General features: G+C 39.3%; 2 protein-coding genes across 12 annotated transcripts in view; one reads left to right on the top strand and one right to left on the bottom strand.

Annotated features, from left to right (window-relative positions):
• LOC308631972 (zinc finger protein 383-like) overlaps nucleotides 1-14,803 on the top strand; it is a 161,246-nt gene that overhangs the window by 33,192 nt on the left and 113,251 nt on the right. The gene's annotated exons all lie outside the window — the stretch shown is intronic.
• The window catches only part of ZNF484 (zinc finger protein 484), a 29,155-nt gene that overhangs the window by 4,757 nt on the left and 9,595 nt on the right, over nucleotides 1-14,803 (bottom strand). For 6 of the 11 annotated variants that reach the window (XM_081263524.1, XM_081263518.1, XM_081263523.1 and 3 more), the window contains 3 exons: nucleotides 9,677-9,803; nucleotides 9,293-9,385; nucleotides 837-5,820 (listed from right to left, as the gene is read on the bottom strand). In XM_081263524.1, the coding sequence (XP_081119650.1) occupies nucleotides 3,503-5,820; nucleotides 9,293-9,385; nucleotides 9,677-9,710 (2,445 nt within the window). In that variant the 5' untranslated portion in view covers nucleotides 9,711-9,803 and the 3' untranslated portion in view covers nucleotides 837-3,502. The other 5 variants (XR_014018402.1, XM_081263519.1, XM_081263527.1 and 2 more) reach the window with 3 other exon arrangements.

Genomic DNA, 14,803 nt, shown 5'->3' on the forward strand with positions numbered 1-14,803 from the left:
AAAAAAGGAATCTTGTAAACTAGAATATTTTCATTTTTAAGTAAGTAATTTTAGTAATTTAAAAATATATTTAGCCAGGCATGATAGCTAAGAGACCCTGTCTCAAGAAATTAAAAAAAAGGGTCCAGATGTAACTCAGTGGAAAAGTGCCCCTGGTTTCAATCCCTCTTAGAAAAAGGATCATTCATTTCATTCATTCATTTATTCATTTCATTTCATTCATTCATTCATTCATTCATGACTCCAAACTCCTTACATAGAAGCAGCCAAGTGAAATTTCCTGCCAATGGCAGAGTAAGTGGTACATACCACTGTTCCCCCCCCACCCTTTTTTTTTGGTACCAGGGATTGAACTCAGGGGCACTTGACCACTGAGCCACATCCCCAGCCCTGTTTTGTATTTTATTTAGAGACAGGGTCTCACTGAGTTGCTTGGCGCTCCACCATTGCTGAGGCTGGCTTTGAACTCATGATCCTCCTGCTTAACTCCTTATGGGTGTGTGCCGTAGAGCCCAGCTCACTATTCCCTTTTGAGAACTAAAAATACATGGAAGAAAATAAACATATTTAATTTCTGAAGGCATAGTAGAGCTACAAAACAGTGAGAAATTGCAAAAATAAAATTAGAGATAAGACATACTATCTGGAATTTGGGATTGTTTATTATGGAAACGTTTTAGCCAATTCTTTTAGTAAATACTGGGCAAGAGAAGCTGGAGAGACTTCTGACAAATTCATGGAAACAAAGACAAATACTTGAATTCAGATCCTTCCAAGGAAGAAGGTCCTAATAAACTTCCCACAGTTTTAGGTCCTAAAAGTATATCCTAGAAATAAGGGAGAAAAAAAACACAAACTGTTAGAGAGACTAAGGCCAGTTTTAAATGATCTCAACACATGACTGGATGAAGGCAGGTAGCAATTGCTAATATCCCTAGCTCAGTCACCCTGCTAGAAGCAAAAGACAGATTCCTTCTGGAAGAAGACATCACCCAGACCATCTTATCTCTATAATTTTAGTATACAGAGTCTGACAACTGATTTAAAAAATCCCCAGATAGCCAGGCTTGATGGCACACACATGTAATCCCAGTGACTCAGGAGGCTGAGGCAGGAGGATCACAAGTTTGAGGTCAGGGTCAGCAACTTAGTGAGGCCCTAATCAACTTAATGAGACCCTGTCTCAAAATAAAAAGGGCTGGGGATGTGGCTTAGTGGTTAAGTGCCCCTGGGAGTTCAATTCCCAGAATCCAAAAAATAAACTCACCAGATATATGAGAAGACAAGACATCACCAAAACCCAAGAAAAACAACTAACAAAAATAGGTCAATAGGGGATTTAGATAATGGGGCTACCCCTAGAAGAAGCAAAGAAATGAAGCAGATGCATAATTTGAACAGATAACAGCTAGGAATTCCCAAAGTACACATACGTATGCACTCACATACTTGCATGCACACATGAGCACGCGCACACACACACCCCATTTACCCACATATTTTAAAAATCACTGCAAAAACCAAGCAGGATAAATATATAGGAGATCACATCTAGAGATAACGTACAACTGTTAAAAATAAAAGATAAAATTTAAAGGAAACAGAGAAAAAAGGACCAGGTACTTCAAAAGTAATTATATTGACCACTTACTTTTCAATGGAAGACAGAACATAATTAAGTATTCCAAAATATGAATAGACAGCAAGTGTCAACTTAGAAGTCCATACCCTCTAAAAATCCTTCAGAAATAAAGGCAAGGGCCGGGCATATGGCCCAGTGCTTAGCATCCACAAGGCCCTAGATTCAATCCTCAGCACCAAAGCAATTTTTTTAAAAAGCCAAAATAACGATATTTGCAACAAATAAAAACAGAATTTGTTATCTGCAAATTCACACTAAAAGAAACACTAAAGAGTGTTCAGAAACAAGAAAAAAACTGACTCTGGGGGAGAATAAAAGAATAAAAAGAAAAAAGTAATGAAAAGGGTAAACATGTGGGTTAACTTAAATGCATATGGGTTCTGAAACAAGAATGACTGACTACGGCAACTACATGCAGACTTCAGATGCACCACGTGGGGACATGTAGGTGAAGAAGGGAACACCTGGAGGTCATGTTCTAACTCCTCCCCTTGAGGAGTGGTAGCGGCACTCATTTACTCTGGCCTTTAATACAGGAGTTACTACATTGTATTAATATCTGGCATAGGACACTTTAAATCAAAAAGCATCATTAGATAAAAAAGGGGCATTACTTAATGTTAAAGTTTCAATTAACTAAGAAAACCATAACAATTCTAAATTTCAATGCATATAAAACACTTCAAAATATAAAGTAAAAATCAGTCGCTCTAAAAGAGAGACAAATTCATAATTATTCTGGAAGATCATGATACACTTCTTTTATTGTCTGATAAAATAAGATTAATTTGTAGAGAATGGGAAAGAATAGGAGTACTTTTCCAAATGTTTAACTATATTTTATCTCCTAAAATAACAAACTACAATTATGTCTCATGGTAACCCAGTACATAATGAATATGTAGAGAATACACTATCAAAATCGGAGAGAAAGTATTCTAGGTTTTGAAACAGATTTTTTCCTTAATTTGTCTCTTTTTCAAACAGGAATCAGTAAGAAAGTGCAGTTTTCTATGAACAAAGTTGAGGCTCCAAAGTGCTGTTATCTAAGTCTGGGTCCCTGTGCTGCTCCAGGACCCTGGCCCCAGCTGTGAAACAGTCACAGGACTGCTGCTTGCATCACTGACTGCTTCAGAGATACAGACTGGGAGCCCGTTTTAGGCCTCCTGGAAGCTACTAACAAGGCACACGCAATAACTGCTATAAACGACAACTAGTAGTGATTTCCAAAAGGGGGGTGAGGGTTGAGTCCTTTCTTTGTATCTTTAGTATCAATTTTCACAAAAGCTTCTAATTTCTTTTCATTGCAGACCTGAATTGGTTAATTTCCATCCTGATTTTGGTGTCCTTTGGGGACTAAGTGAAAAATTTTCTCACCACTCTACTCCTTATGAAATATTTTTTTGGACAATATTAAAGTTTTGCTACCCAGGGCAAGAGAAATTCAACAGCTCTGAGTTTAGACAGCTGCTTATCAAAAAAAGTGAAATGAGAAAGATTGTAAGCCACCTTTTCTTTTTATTTTTTTCCTTTGTTTTTGTGGACACAGGGTCTAGCTATATTGCCCAGGCTGGACCCAAACTCCTGGGCTCAAGCGATCGTCCCACCTGATCCTTCTTCTTCAGCCTCCCAAGTAGCTGGGATTAGAGGCCTGCACCATGCCTCTGGCTTCATCTTCACTGTGATTTGCAGGGGCCTGACAATCTGCCAGTAACAAGCCTGGCCACAGTACATTGTGTAAACACTTCCTCCAAAGTATCTTCCTGGATGTGTCGTGGACATCCACTATGTGAAGCAGATATCCATGATTCTGACTAGACAGAGGCAGTGGGTGGGTCTTGGTCACCTCCTGCTTCTTGGTCAAGCTGTGGCCTCTTGTTTATTCGTACCCCCACACCATGATTGCGGCACTGGGCACTCCACCTCCCCAGTGTCAGACTTCTGAGGTACACTGTGTTGACTTGTGAGCTGCACCTTCCAGTGAAAGGCCTTCCCAAAGTCACTGCGTTTATAGGGCTTCTGTTTACTATGAATTTTCTGGTGTTTAAGAAGATTTGATCTGATGGTGAAGGCCTTTCCACATTCAGCACATACATACGGTTTTTCTCCTGTATGGGTTCGATGATGCTCATGGAGCTGTGACTTCTTAATGAAAGACTTCCCACAGTCGCTGCACCCATAGGGCTTCTCTCCTGTGTGAATTCTCCTGTGTCTATTTAAGTGTGACTTCTGGATGAAGGACTTCCCACATTCAGTACAAACATAGGGTTTCTCTCCGGTGTGAATTCTCTGGTGCATAATTAGTGTTGACTTTCTGGCAAAGGCTTTCCCACAGTCGCTGCACTCGTAATGTCTTTCTCCAGTGTGGGACTGCTGATGTATGTGGAGGCCTGACTTTCGAGTGAAGGCTTTTCCACAGTCATTACATTTATAGGGTTTCTCTCCGGTGTGAATTTTCTGGTGTGTGAAGAGATTCGACCTGTCAGTGAAGGCCTTTCCACATTCAGCACACCTGTAGGGCTTCTCTCCTGTGTGAATCTGCTGATGCACGTGGAGCTGTGATTTCTTGGTGAAGGATTTCCCACAATCGCTGCATTCATAGGGTTTCTCTCCAGTGTGGATTCTTTCATGTGTGATAAAATGGGATTTGTGGAAGAAGGCCTTCCCACACTCGTTGCACACATAGGGCTTTTCTCCTCTGTGAATCCTCTGGTGCATACTTAGTGTGGACTTCTGAATGAAGGCTTTCCCACACTCACGACACTGGTAATGTCTCTCGCCAGTATGGCATTTCTGATGGATTCTGAGCCGTGACTTCCAGGTGAATGATTTTCCACAGTCATTGCATTTATAAGGTTTTTCTCCAGTGTGAATTTTTTGGTGTTTAATGAGATTGGACCTGTCAGTAAAGGCTTTCCCACATTCAGTACATATGTAGGGTCTCTCCCCAGTATGAATTTTCTGGTGTATAATGAGATTTGTCTTGTGAGTGAAGACCTTTCCACATTGTGAACATATAAAAGGATTTTCTCCTGTGTGAATCCGATGATGCACATGGAGCTGTGATTTTTTTATAAAGGATTTCCCACAGTCGCTGCATTCATAGGGCTTCTCTCCAGTATGAATTCTTTCATGTGTGATAAAATGGGATTTCCGAATAAAGGCTTTCCCACACTCAGCACATACATAGGGTTTTTCTCCGGTGTGAATTTTCTGATGCATACTTAGTGTGGATTTCCTTGTGAAGGCTTTTCCACAGTCAGTACATCCAAAGTGTTTCCCTCCAGTATGATTTTTTTTAATTACGCTGAGGTTTGAATTCTGTGAGAAGCTTTTCACACATTCACTGAATTCATAGGGTTTTTCTCCAGGATGGTCTCTCTGGCGTCTGAACTGATCAGACTTCTGGATAAAGGCTCTTCTGTATTCACTGAATTTATAGAAATTTTCCTCATTACGAGTCTTCTGGTGACTTGACTTCCCAAATACCATACACTTAAAGGGCTCCTCTCCTGCAGAAACTCTGCAAGGAGTAGCAAGTGGGGGCTTCTGGGTGAAGACTGTCTCACATTTACTACACTCATGCTGTTTTTCTCCAGCATAAATCCTCTGATGTGCAAAGAGGTGGGAATTCTCAGTGAAAACTTTTACATAGTCAGAAAACAAAGGGAGGTTTTCCACAGCATGACTTTTCGAATGTGGAGTGAGAGCTTGCTTATGACCCCCACGTTCCCGACATTGCTTACCTCCACAAGCACTCCCTTCCGTATGAGAACCCACGTGAGTAACAGCATCCTCACAGCTGATAACCTCATCATGGTTTTCTGTTGTATTGTTTCTATTATGATTATATAAGCTTGCAACGAGCTTCAGATTCTTTCCAAAGGCATCACCAGGATGGAATCCTTTTCGTGAAGGAATCAGATGTGTGTTTATGTGCCCGATTTCCCCAGCGTCCTGGTATCCACAGCTCCTCGAGTCAGCTAGTGCTGCCCTGTCCCTGAAGACAACGTGCCGTAAAGGCCTGGCCTGGTCTCCCTCACATCTCCCCCTTTGCTTCCACAATTCTTCTAAAAGGGAATAGGGGTTATCTCCTGTGAAGAGATCAACCCTCTCACACTGGAAAGAAAATTCCTCAGACAGTCTCTGTTGTGAAGTCTCAAAACCAATATCGCCATCTGAAAAGAAAGACAAGATTAAACTGACACAGAGAACAGCTGATACCTTGAGTTAATTCAGGATGAACACAGAGAAATGGGACACGTGCTCTATAAACATAATAAATACACATAATATGTAAAGATACATAAATATATAGGTACAATACTCTCTCTGTAATATAAATACAATAACATACAGTAATAAAATTAAGACATTACATTTACCTTAGGATAAGCAAGAGCATTTGGAGGTGCTGTTCTAAGTTCTATATAAACTTTATTTCAATCCTTTGGTTTTATTACAATACCTTTGGTATTGTTATCCCCATTTTATAGACAAGGAAAGTGAGCCACAGAAAAGCTTAATAACTGCCCAAATCAAATGATTAGTAATTGGGAAGGAAGAGATTCAAATCAAGCAAAGGTAGAAGCGAGGAAGGCGCCAGAAGAACAAAATGTAAACCCTGTGGCTTAAAAGAACTTTTTTGGTTTTGTTTTCTTTTTGATGCTGGGGATAAAACTAGGTCCATGCGCATGCTAAGACCATGAAGGGTCCTCTGCTCTAAGAGCTAATCTCTAACCTCCCCACAACTCTGGGGAGGCTCTGTTTTCATTTAACTTAAAAGTGAACAAATGAATATTCTCAGTCACTCATATTTATACTTGAATTTACTTAGATGTGTAGATTAACATATGAATACTGCACAAAAGCTGAAACTTTATAAAGATTCCACCCATTATCTTCTCTTTCTAATTACTATCTCTGGCCCTATGAATTGATTCTAGAAGAAAAAATTTAAAATTCTTTTGAAATAGAGCAAAACAACTTTTCTGCCTAGAGATTAAATTCAATTTTACTAAGTATTTTTTCTATATAAACAATTTTTTTAGAAGTATAGAGACAAAAGGCTTGGTTATCATATCATTTAATGTAGCTTTTTCTGAATTTCTGTGGACTGGAGAATTAGAGGAGGGAGAAAGCAGGTAGGTATGTTGTATGAGATCTGATTCAAGGAGCAAGAGAAATCTGCACAAAAAATATGAGTGTGTGCATAATTTGAAAAGGCAGAGAAATGAGAAAACAATTCAGGGGAACATTAAAGAAAATGTTAAAATGGAACAGACTTGGTTTTAGAAACTACACAGAGACAAATGTGCATTACGAAATGAGGCCATGTTATTTCTTTCACTTACAAACCCATTAAGAAAAGAATGTGTCATAATTTAGATAATAATGAGTGACTTCAGTTTTGCTGCATATAACTAGGACAAGATAAACAAAATGTATAGTGATTTAAGTAATAAATCTGTCAGTCACATCTAATGTGAAGTAGGAAAAAAAAATGAAATCAAAATATTCAAGTAAGGTTAGAATAATCCAGGCATGAGAAAACATGGCTTTAGGTGATACCAGTAGGAAGTAAGAGGAGGGCATCTAAATGATCTTTTCTAAGAGAAAAATTAGCAGAAAAGAAGAAGGAATTGTTTGAGAAGGTAGATCAGAGGGAAAAGCAAAAACCCACGTAGAACAGGGGAAGATTTTGAGGTCAGCCACTTGCTTGAGGTCTGCTGCACCGGGACTTGTCTGCCTTTCTTCAGGCAGCCACGGAGGGACCCACCCTTGTACACAAAAGGCATCTGTATTCCTGGGCACTGCATAAATGGGGCCAAGGCCTGGCTAAGACACACAGTGGTCACAGAGTAACAGTCATTCCTGTGAGCCGAGCATCAGTCCCAGCTGGAACCCGGACACATGATTCAATGTAAAACACACAAATAGTTCAAGCCGAGACACATGACCAAGGGCAAATTTAAGGAAGGGCCTAACTCTTTACACCTGTTCCTAAATAAGAACTGCAACCTCCACCTCAGGTTGGTTATGTGCACGGCAGAGGCAAAGTGCAGACAGTGGAGCCGTTGGTGGTGGTCACTGTCTGAACTGCCTGCTTACTGTTTCAGTGTTAAGGCACCTGCAGGGGAGAACTGGCCCAGCCCAGTTCTGGTTCAGATGTCAAGAGTGATGGTGGGACACAAACACTAAGTGGGTAGGAAAAGGCTTGTTCATGCAAAGAGGCTCTGGGGAGAGCTCCAAGCAGGTCCAAAGTGGCCTGGGGTTTTCTGCTGGTTGGGGGTAGGGCTGGCTGCCTGGCCCTGTATGTTCCCAAAGGAAGGAAAACCTGAACTTGCTTATCAGTTTGTCCAGATGTGGGGCAGATGGGGAAGAGACAGAGAGAAGGCTTGGAAGATGGCAGTAGTCAAGCATCAAAAACAGAGTCTATGACAAGATACAGCTGAATGTTCCACACATTCTGTTATTAAAGAAACACGAAACAATAATTAGAAGTTGAAATCCAAATTACTGGAGATGCATGTAATACTAAATATAGGCAGAGATATGGGGAAACTAATTGTAGGAGTCAATCCAGAAAACAGTACAATTACACTAAGTCATATTAAGTATTAGTATAGTCAATGTCAAAGCAATCCTACCACTCCTGAGAAATTCTCATTTCCAATATGAATAGTGCTTGAAGAAATTTATTACAATACTGTTTGTAGTATCGAGGAGCCTGGACAAGTAAAATGTGGTATATTTATCTGTACTAAGCATGCTATGCAGCAGTTGAAAGCAATTAACCTGGAAAACATCGAAAACGTGCCAATTTAAAGAAACAGAGACAGAAGGAAAGGGGGCAGGGAAAGAAACTGACCATTTCTATAAACTAAAAATACCAACAATTTAGATTTTACAAAACCCCCACAAATTCTAGGACAGATAGCACACATATTAAAGCAGTTGCCCCTGGGAAGGAACAATGAGTATGGAGAATGGGGATTAAAAGGAATAAGTAAGAGGGGCCTTGAAACACATTGATGAGGACACTGACCACAAACTAAGGTTACAATTAACTCAATCTCCTGAACATGAGGTACAAAAGCTTCTGGTAAAATATCCAAATTAGAAAGATCGAGTCAGTGTTGTGCAGGAAGAAAGTGACCAGGAGGCCCTCGAGGTCAGCAGTGAAGAAGAGCACAGGTTATCAAATAAGGCATCCAGGTGACAATGCTGAGACACAAAGGAAAAGACACCAGGGAACAGGAGTGTGACCCATGGTGACTTTTTAAAAGAAGGCAGATCTATGGGAGTTTAAATGCCTAAGAAAAGGAACTAAGCCCTGGCTGGAGGTAGAAGGAGCAGAAGTTCTCTATGGAGAGAGAACAAAGGGCAAGAGGGCATGATCCTAGATGACGCCCACCCCAGGCACTGCCAACCAGCACAGGTCCTCCTCAGAGGTCGTGGCACTGGTGTGGGAAGAGGCCGTGAGGGGGACAGCATTTCCATTTCCAAGGGGATGACGTCAGCTCCATCAAGCAGTTCTGAAAACTCAAAAGGTAAGCAGAAAAGTCACACTAATGGCACGTCACAGAAGCTCTCCCAGCATGACTGCAGGTGGGCTGAACCATGGTCCATGCTCTGGCTCCCACTCACCCGCACAGTGCTGACCGGAGGCCTCCTCATCCCACACGCGTGGCTCTGCTTGCTCCAGGTTGAAGATGACTTCTGGTTTGGGAACTGGACAGCCTGTCAACAGGAAATGATAGAGAATGTGTTTGTTTCAGGGGCCACATGATAAAGTACGCCATGCGATTCCCAAAAATGTCCACTGGGAACAGAGGTATATTCACAGTACCCAGAAGAGATTCTTAAGAACACGGGACAAAACAAAGACAGAACCATTACATATTTCAGATGCCCTGCAGTCTTTGGGAGTTGCAGAGACTTCAGAAAATCCACAGATTTCAGGAATTCCTCTAGGAAAGAAAAAGAGTGCCCTGGGTGCAGCCTGCTCTGCACGCACAGGGCTGTGCTCACCCAGGGAGATCAGGTTGGAATAGTTCTCCAGCATCACGTCCCTGTACAGGCTTCTCTGCGCAAGGTCCAGCTGCCGCCACTCCTCCCCGCTGAACTCCACAGTTACATCCTTGAAAGACACTGGTCCCTGTAAGAACCAATTCCTATTCAATGCGAAGGGTCAAGACTGCACCATGGGAACAAGATATTTAGGACCTTATTTTTAATTTGATTTATTAGGTTATAATATATAAGTTCCCACTAAACACCTATATTTTATTTTGTTGTTTTGACTAAAAAAAAGAAATCTTTTTAAAAGTACCCTGCTGGTTCTTTTGCAGTATTGATGATAATAATAATCTTCTTTTTTTAGTTGTAGATAGACACAATACCTTTACCTTATTTATTTATTTTTAAGTGGTGTTGAGGATTGAACCAGTGCCTCATGCGTGCTACACAAGCACTCTATTATTGAGCCACAACCCCAGCCCAATATCTTTTTTAAAAACCTGTATGCTGGTTACATAGAAATAAGCTGTGAAAATTCATCAATCTTCAAACTTCTCTATGTATGCCATATTCCAATAATAGTTCACTTAAAGAAGAAAAGATACTTTGCCACACACTTTGCATTCAATGATCCACTAAGCCAGTTTTTTCTTTAAAAAAGAAAATTAAAATAAGGCTCTTCTTTCAAAATAGCATGGTACTAGCATCGGGATAAACATACAGACCACTAGAATACAACTCAGAGTCCATAAGTAAACCCTTCAAATTGTTGTTAATTACTATTTGCTAAGAGTGTCAAAACAAATTGCTTTTGAGACATGGTCTTGTTTGTTGCCCAGGCTGGTCTCAAACCCATAGGCTCAAGCAAGCCTCGTGCCTCAGCCTCCCACATAGCTGGGACTAAGAAGCACACACCACCTTGCCTGGCCAAGGGTCAATTTATAAAGGAAAGAACAGACTCTTCAACAAATGATGCTGGGACAAGTGGAGATCCATGTTATAAAGTTGAACCCTCCTTCACACCACAGTAAAATGTTACCTCAAAATGGATCGAAAGTCTAAATGTTTTTACATTTAGAAAAAAAACCTTACATTTTAGCTAAAAGGGGTAAATCTTTATGACATTGAATGTAGCAATGGTTTCTTAATATGAGACCCCCAAAGCACAAGCACCCAAAGGAAAAAACAGATAAAATTAAAACTTGTGTCAAGTGACACAGTCATGTGAGCAAAAGACTCATAGACTGGGGGAATTTTTTTTTTCAAATCATATATTTGATAGGGATTTGTATCTAAAATATACAAAGAACATTTACAACCTAATAAAAGACAACCCAATTAAAAAATGGGCAAATGATCCAGTGATATATTTCTCCAATGAAGACATACAAACAGCCAATGAGCACATGAAAAAGGTCCTCGGCATCATGAGTCATCAAGGAAACAGAATGAAAATTACAAAGAGACATCCCTGTGAATTCACTAAGAAAACTGTAATGAAAATAGTTCAATATCACTAGTTATTAGAGAAGTGCAGTCACTAGAGTGTGTATAATAAAAAAGATAATGACAAGTGTTGATAAGGAAGAGAAGCTAGATCCCTCCTACAGTGCAAATGGGAGTAAAAACTGGTGTGGTCTATAATGCAGTCTGACAATTCTTCAAAATATTAAACACAGAGTTACAATACAACCCAGAAATTCTATTTGTAGGTACACACCCAAGAGAAATGAGAACATTTATCTATACAAAGCTTGCATATGAATGTTCATAATAGCCAAAAGTGGAAACAACACAAATGTCTTCCAAACAATAAAGAGATAACAAACATGTGGTCTATCCATAAAATATAAAAACATTCAGTCAAGGGCTGGGGTTGTGGCTCAGTGGCAGAGTACTTGCCTAACGTGTAAGGCAGTGGGTTCAATTCTCAGCACCACAGATAAATAAATGAATAAAATAAAGGTTCAATCTAAAAAAAATTTTAAAAAAACATTGTCATAAACATTGTCATAAAACATACTAAAGTATGCTACAATGTAGATGAATCGTGAAAATATTGTGTTAAATAAAAAAAGCCAGTCATTGGGCTGGGGATGTGGCTCAAGTGGTAGCGCGCTCGCCTGGCGTGCGTGCGGCCCGGGTTCGATCCTCAGCACCATATACCAACAAAGATGTTGTGTCCGCCGATAACTAAAAAATAAATATTAAAAATTCTCTCTCTCTCTCTCTCTCCCTCTATCACTCTCTCTTTAAAAAAAAAAAAGCCAGTCACAAAAATGATATGTTATATATGTTATATGATTTCATCTATATGAAATTCCAGAATAAGCAAATCTATTGAGATAGTGAGTAGACTAGTGGTTGACTTCAGCTAGGGGAAATGGAGGAATATGAGGGTGACAGCTAAAACTATGAGATTTTTAGGGTGAGTAAAGAAAATGTTCCAAACTCAATATGTGCAGCCCATGTATGAAACAAATTAGAATAATCACTGAAGAAGTCATGAGCTAAACGCTCATTTCATCAGAGTCCTAGAAGGAAGGAAAAGGAATGGGATGGGGAAGTGCAAAAAATATTTGAAGAAATAATAGTTGAAAACTTTCCAGATTTTTTTTTAAAAAGGTATAAATCTACAGATTCCAGAAGCTGAGCAAGTCTCAAACAGGAAGGGATCAAATAAATTCAAGCCCAGACAGGGTGTAAGATACTGCCCAGATCTCAAGTTGGCCTCTGAATAGCACAAAAGACAGACAGACCTGAAAAGAGCAAGGACTTTGAAAACTAAATTGGCATCAGAATTATAGCCCATGGAAACAGACCAGGACATACCCTCTGAACCTAAACAGGCTGACTACCTGCTAAAACAGAAAATTTAAAGACAAAACCATGTCTCATAAATAATAATCAGAATGTCCTGAATAAATTCAAAATTATTTATATATCAAAACCAAAAAAATCTCAGATCAAATGAGAAATGACTATCAACAGATGCTAACACTGAGATGAATGAGCTGTTGGGATTACTTGGCAAGGATTTAAAGAAGCTAACACAAAAATACTCCAACAAGAAGTTGCAAATACTCTTGAAACAAATGGAAATATAGAAACTCTCAGCAAAGAAATAGAAGATACTAAAAAGAACCAGAGGCTGAGAAGTGTAGCTCAGTGCTTAGATAGCACATGTGAGGCGTGAAGCCCTGGGTTGACTGATCCTTAGCAACACACACACACACACACACATACACACACACACACACACACACACACACACAGAAAGAAAAGAAAAATTTAAGACTTCAATGATTTCAACAGCAGAATGAACATACAAAGGAAAGAATCAACCGTCCTGAAGACAGATCAATAGAAGTTAACTAATCTGAACAAAAGAAATAAAATATATGGAAAAATCAAACATAGCCTAAGGGACCCATACAATAATATAGCAGATCTAACGCTCGTTTCATCAGAGTCCTAGAAGGAAGGAGAAGGAATGGGATGGGGAAGTGCAAAAAATATTTGAAGAAATAATAGTTGAAAACTTTCCAGATTTAAAAAAAAAAAAAGGTATAAATCTACAGATTCCAGAAGCTGAGCAAGTCTCAAACAGGAAGGGATCAAATAAATCCATGCCCAGACACATTACAATGAAATGTTTGAAAATCATATTCAAGAAAAGAATCTGAGAGCAGCCAGAGGGTAATTATATGTTATCTGTAGGGAAATAGCAGTTTGAATGAAAGAGGGTTTCTCATAGACTACAGAATCAAAAGGAAGTGGCACAATAGTTTCCAGTTGCTAAAGGGAAAGAATTGTTGATGTAGAACTCAATATCCAGTGAAAATAAAATAGGAACTGTTTACGTTCTGTAGAGGGAAGAATGCCACACAGAGAGAGGAAAGATGGCCATGTGACAATAGAAACAGTAGGAGAACACCAAGAACACAAGGATTTCCAGCAACCACTAGAAGAAGAAGAGAGAGTATAGCCCTACCAATACCTTGATTTTGGACTTCCAGCCTTCAGAACTGTAAAAGAATAAATCCCTATTGTTTTAAGCCACCTTGTTTATGAAGTTTGTTATGATGGCCCTAGGGCACTAATACAAATATATAACATACATATATTAAATGAAAGCAGAAATGGCTATATCCATATTAAATAAAATAGACTGTGGAGGAAAGAAAATTATCAGGGATGTTACATAGTTAATTAGCTCAGGCTGCTATAACAAAATACTACAGACTGGAAGGATTAAATAACAAATATTTATCTCTCATAGTTCTGGAAGCTAGAGTCCAAGATTAAAGTGCTCAAAGATTCTGTGACTGGGTAGAGCCCACTTCCTGGTTTGCAGATGGCCTCCTTCTTGTTGTATATTCTTATGGCAAAGGGAAAATGAGCTCTGGTCTCTTTCTCTTCTTACAGGGTACTGATTCCACATGGGGTTCTACCCTCATAACCTTATCTAAATCTAATTACCTCACAAAGGCTGTACATCCTGAGACTATTATATTGGGGGTTAGGGTTCCAACCTATGAGTGCTTGCAGGACACAAACATTCAGACCATAATATAGTTATAAATGGGTCAATTCAGTAAGAAGACAAAACAATCTTAAGTATGTATGCACCAAACAATAAAGCTGCAAAACTCAGGGAAAAACAACAATTGGTGGTACTAAAAGGAGAAAGAGGCTAATCCGTAGTTGCAGTTGAAGACTTCACCCCTCTCTCAACATTTTTCAGAATAACTAAACAAATCTTAGTGAATGCAGTCATACAAAGTATATTCTCTGTACACAGTGAATTCAAACTAGAAATCTGTAGCAGAAAGAACACAGGATAATCTCCAAACATCTGGAAACCAAACAACACATATTTAAATAATGCATGAGTCAAAAGGAAGTCTTAGGCAAATACAAAAATTACACTGAAGTGAATAAAAATTTAAAGTATTCAAATTTGGGGGATACAGTTAAAGCAGTGGTGAGAAGAAAATCCATAGCAACAAGGCTTACCCGAGAAACTTCTCATATCAATATTGAGATGCCACCTAAAGAAACTAGAGAAAAATATCAAAACCCAAAGCAAACTGGGATTGAGGGGTGGCAGATAATACAGATAAAAGCAGGAATCAA

This window comes from Spermophilus citellus (assembly GCF_964194105.1).
Source record: "Spermophilus citellus genome assembly, chromosome: 12".
Taxonomy (NCBI): domain Eukaryota; kingdom Metazoa; phylum Chordata; class Mammalia; order Rodentia; family Sciuridae; genus Spermophilus; species Spermophilus citellus.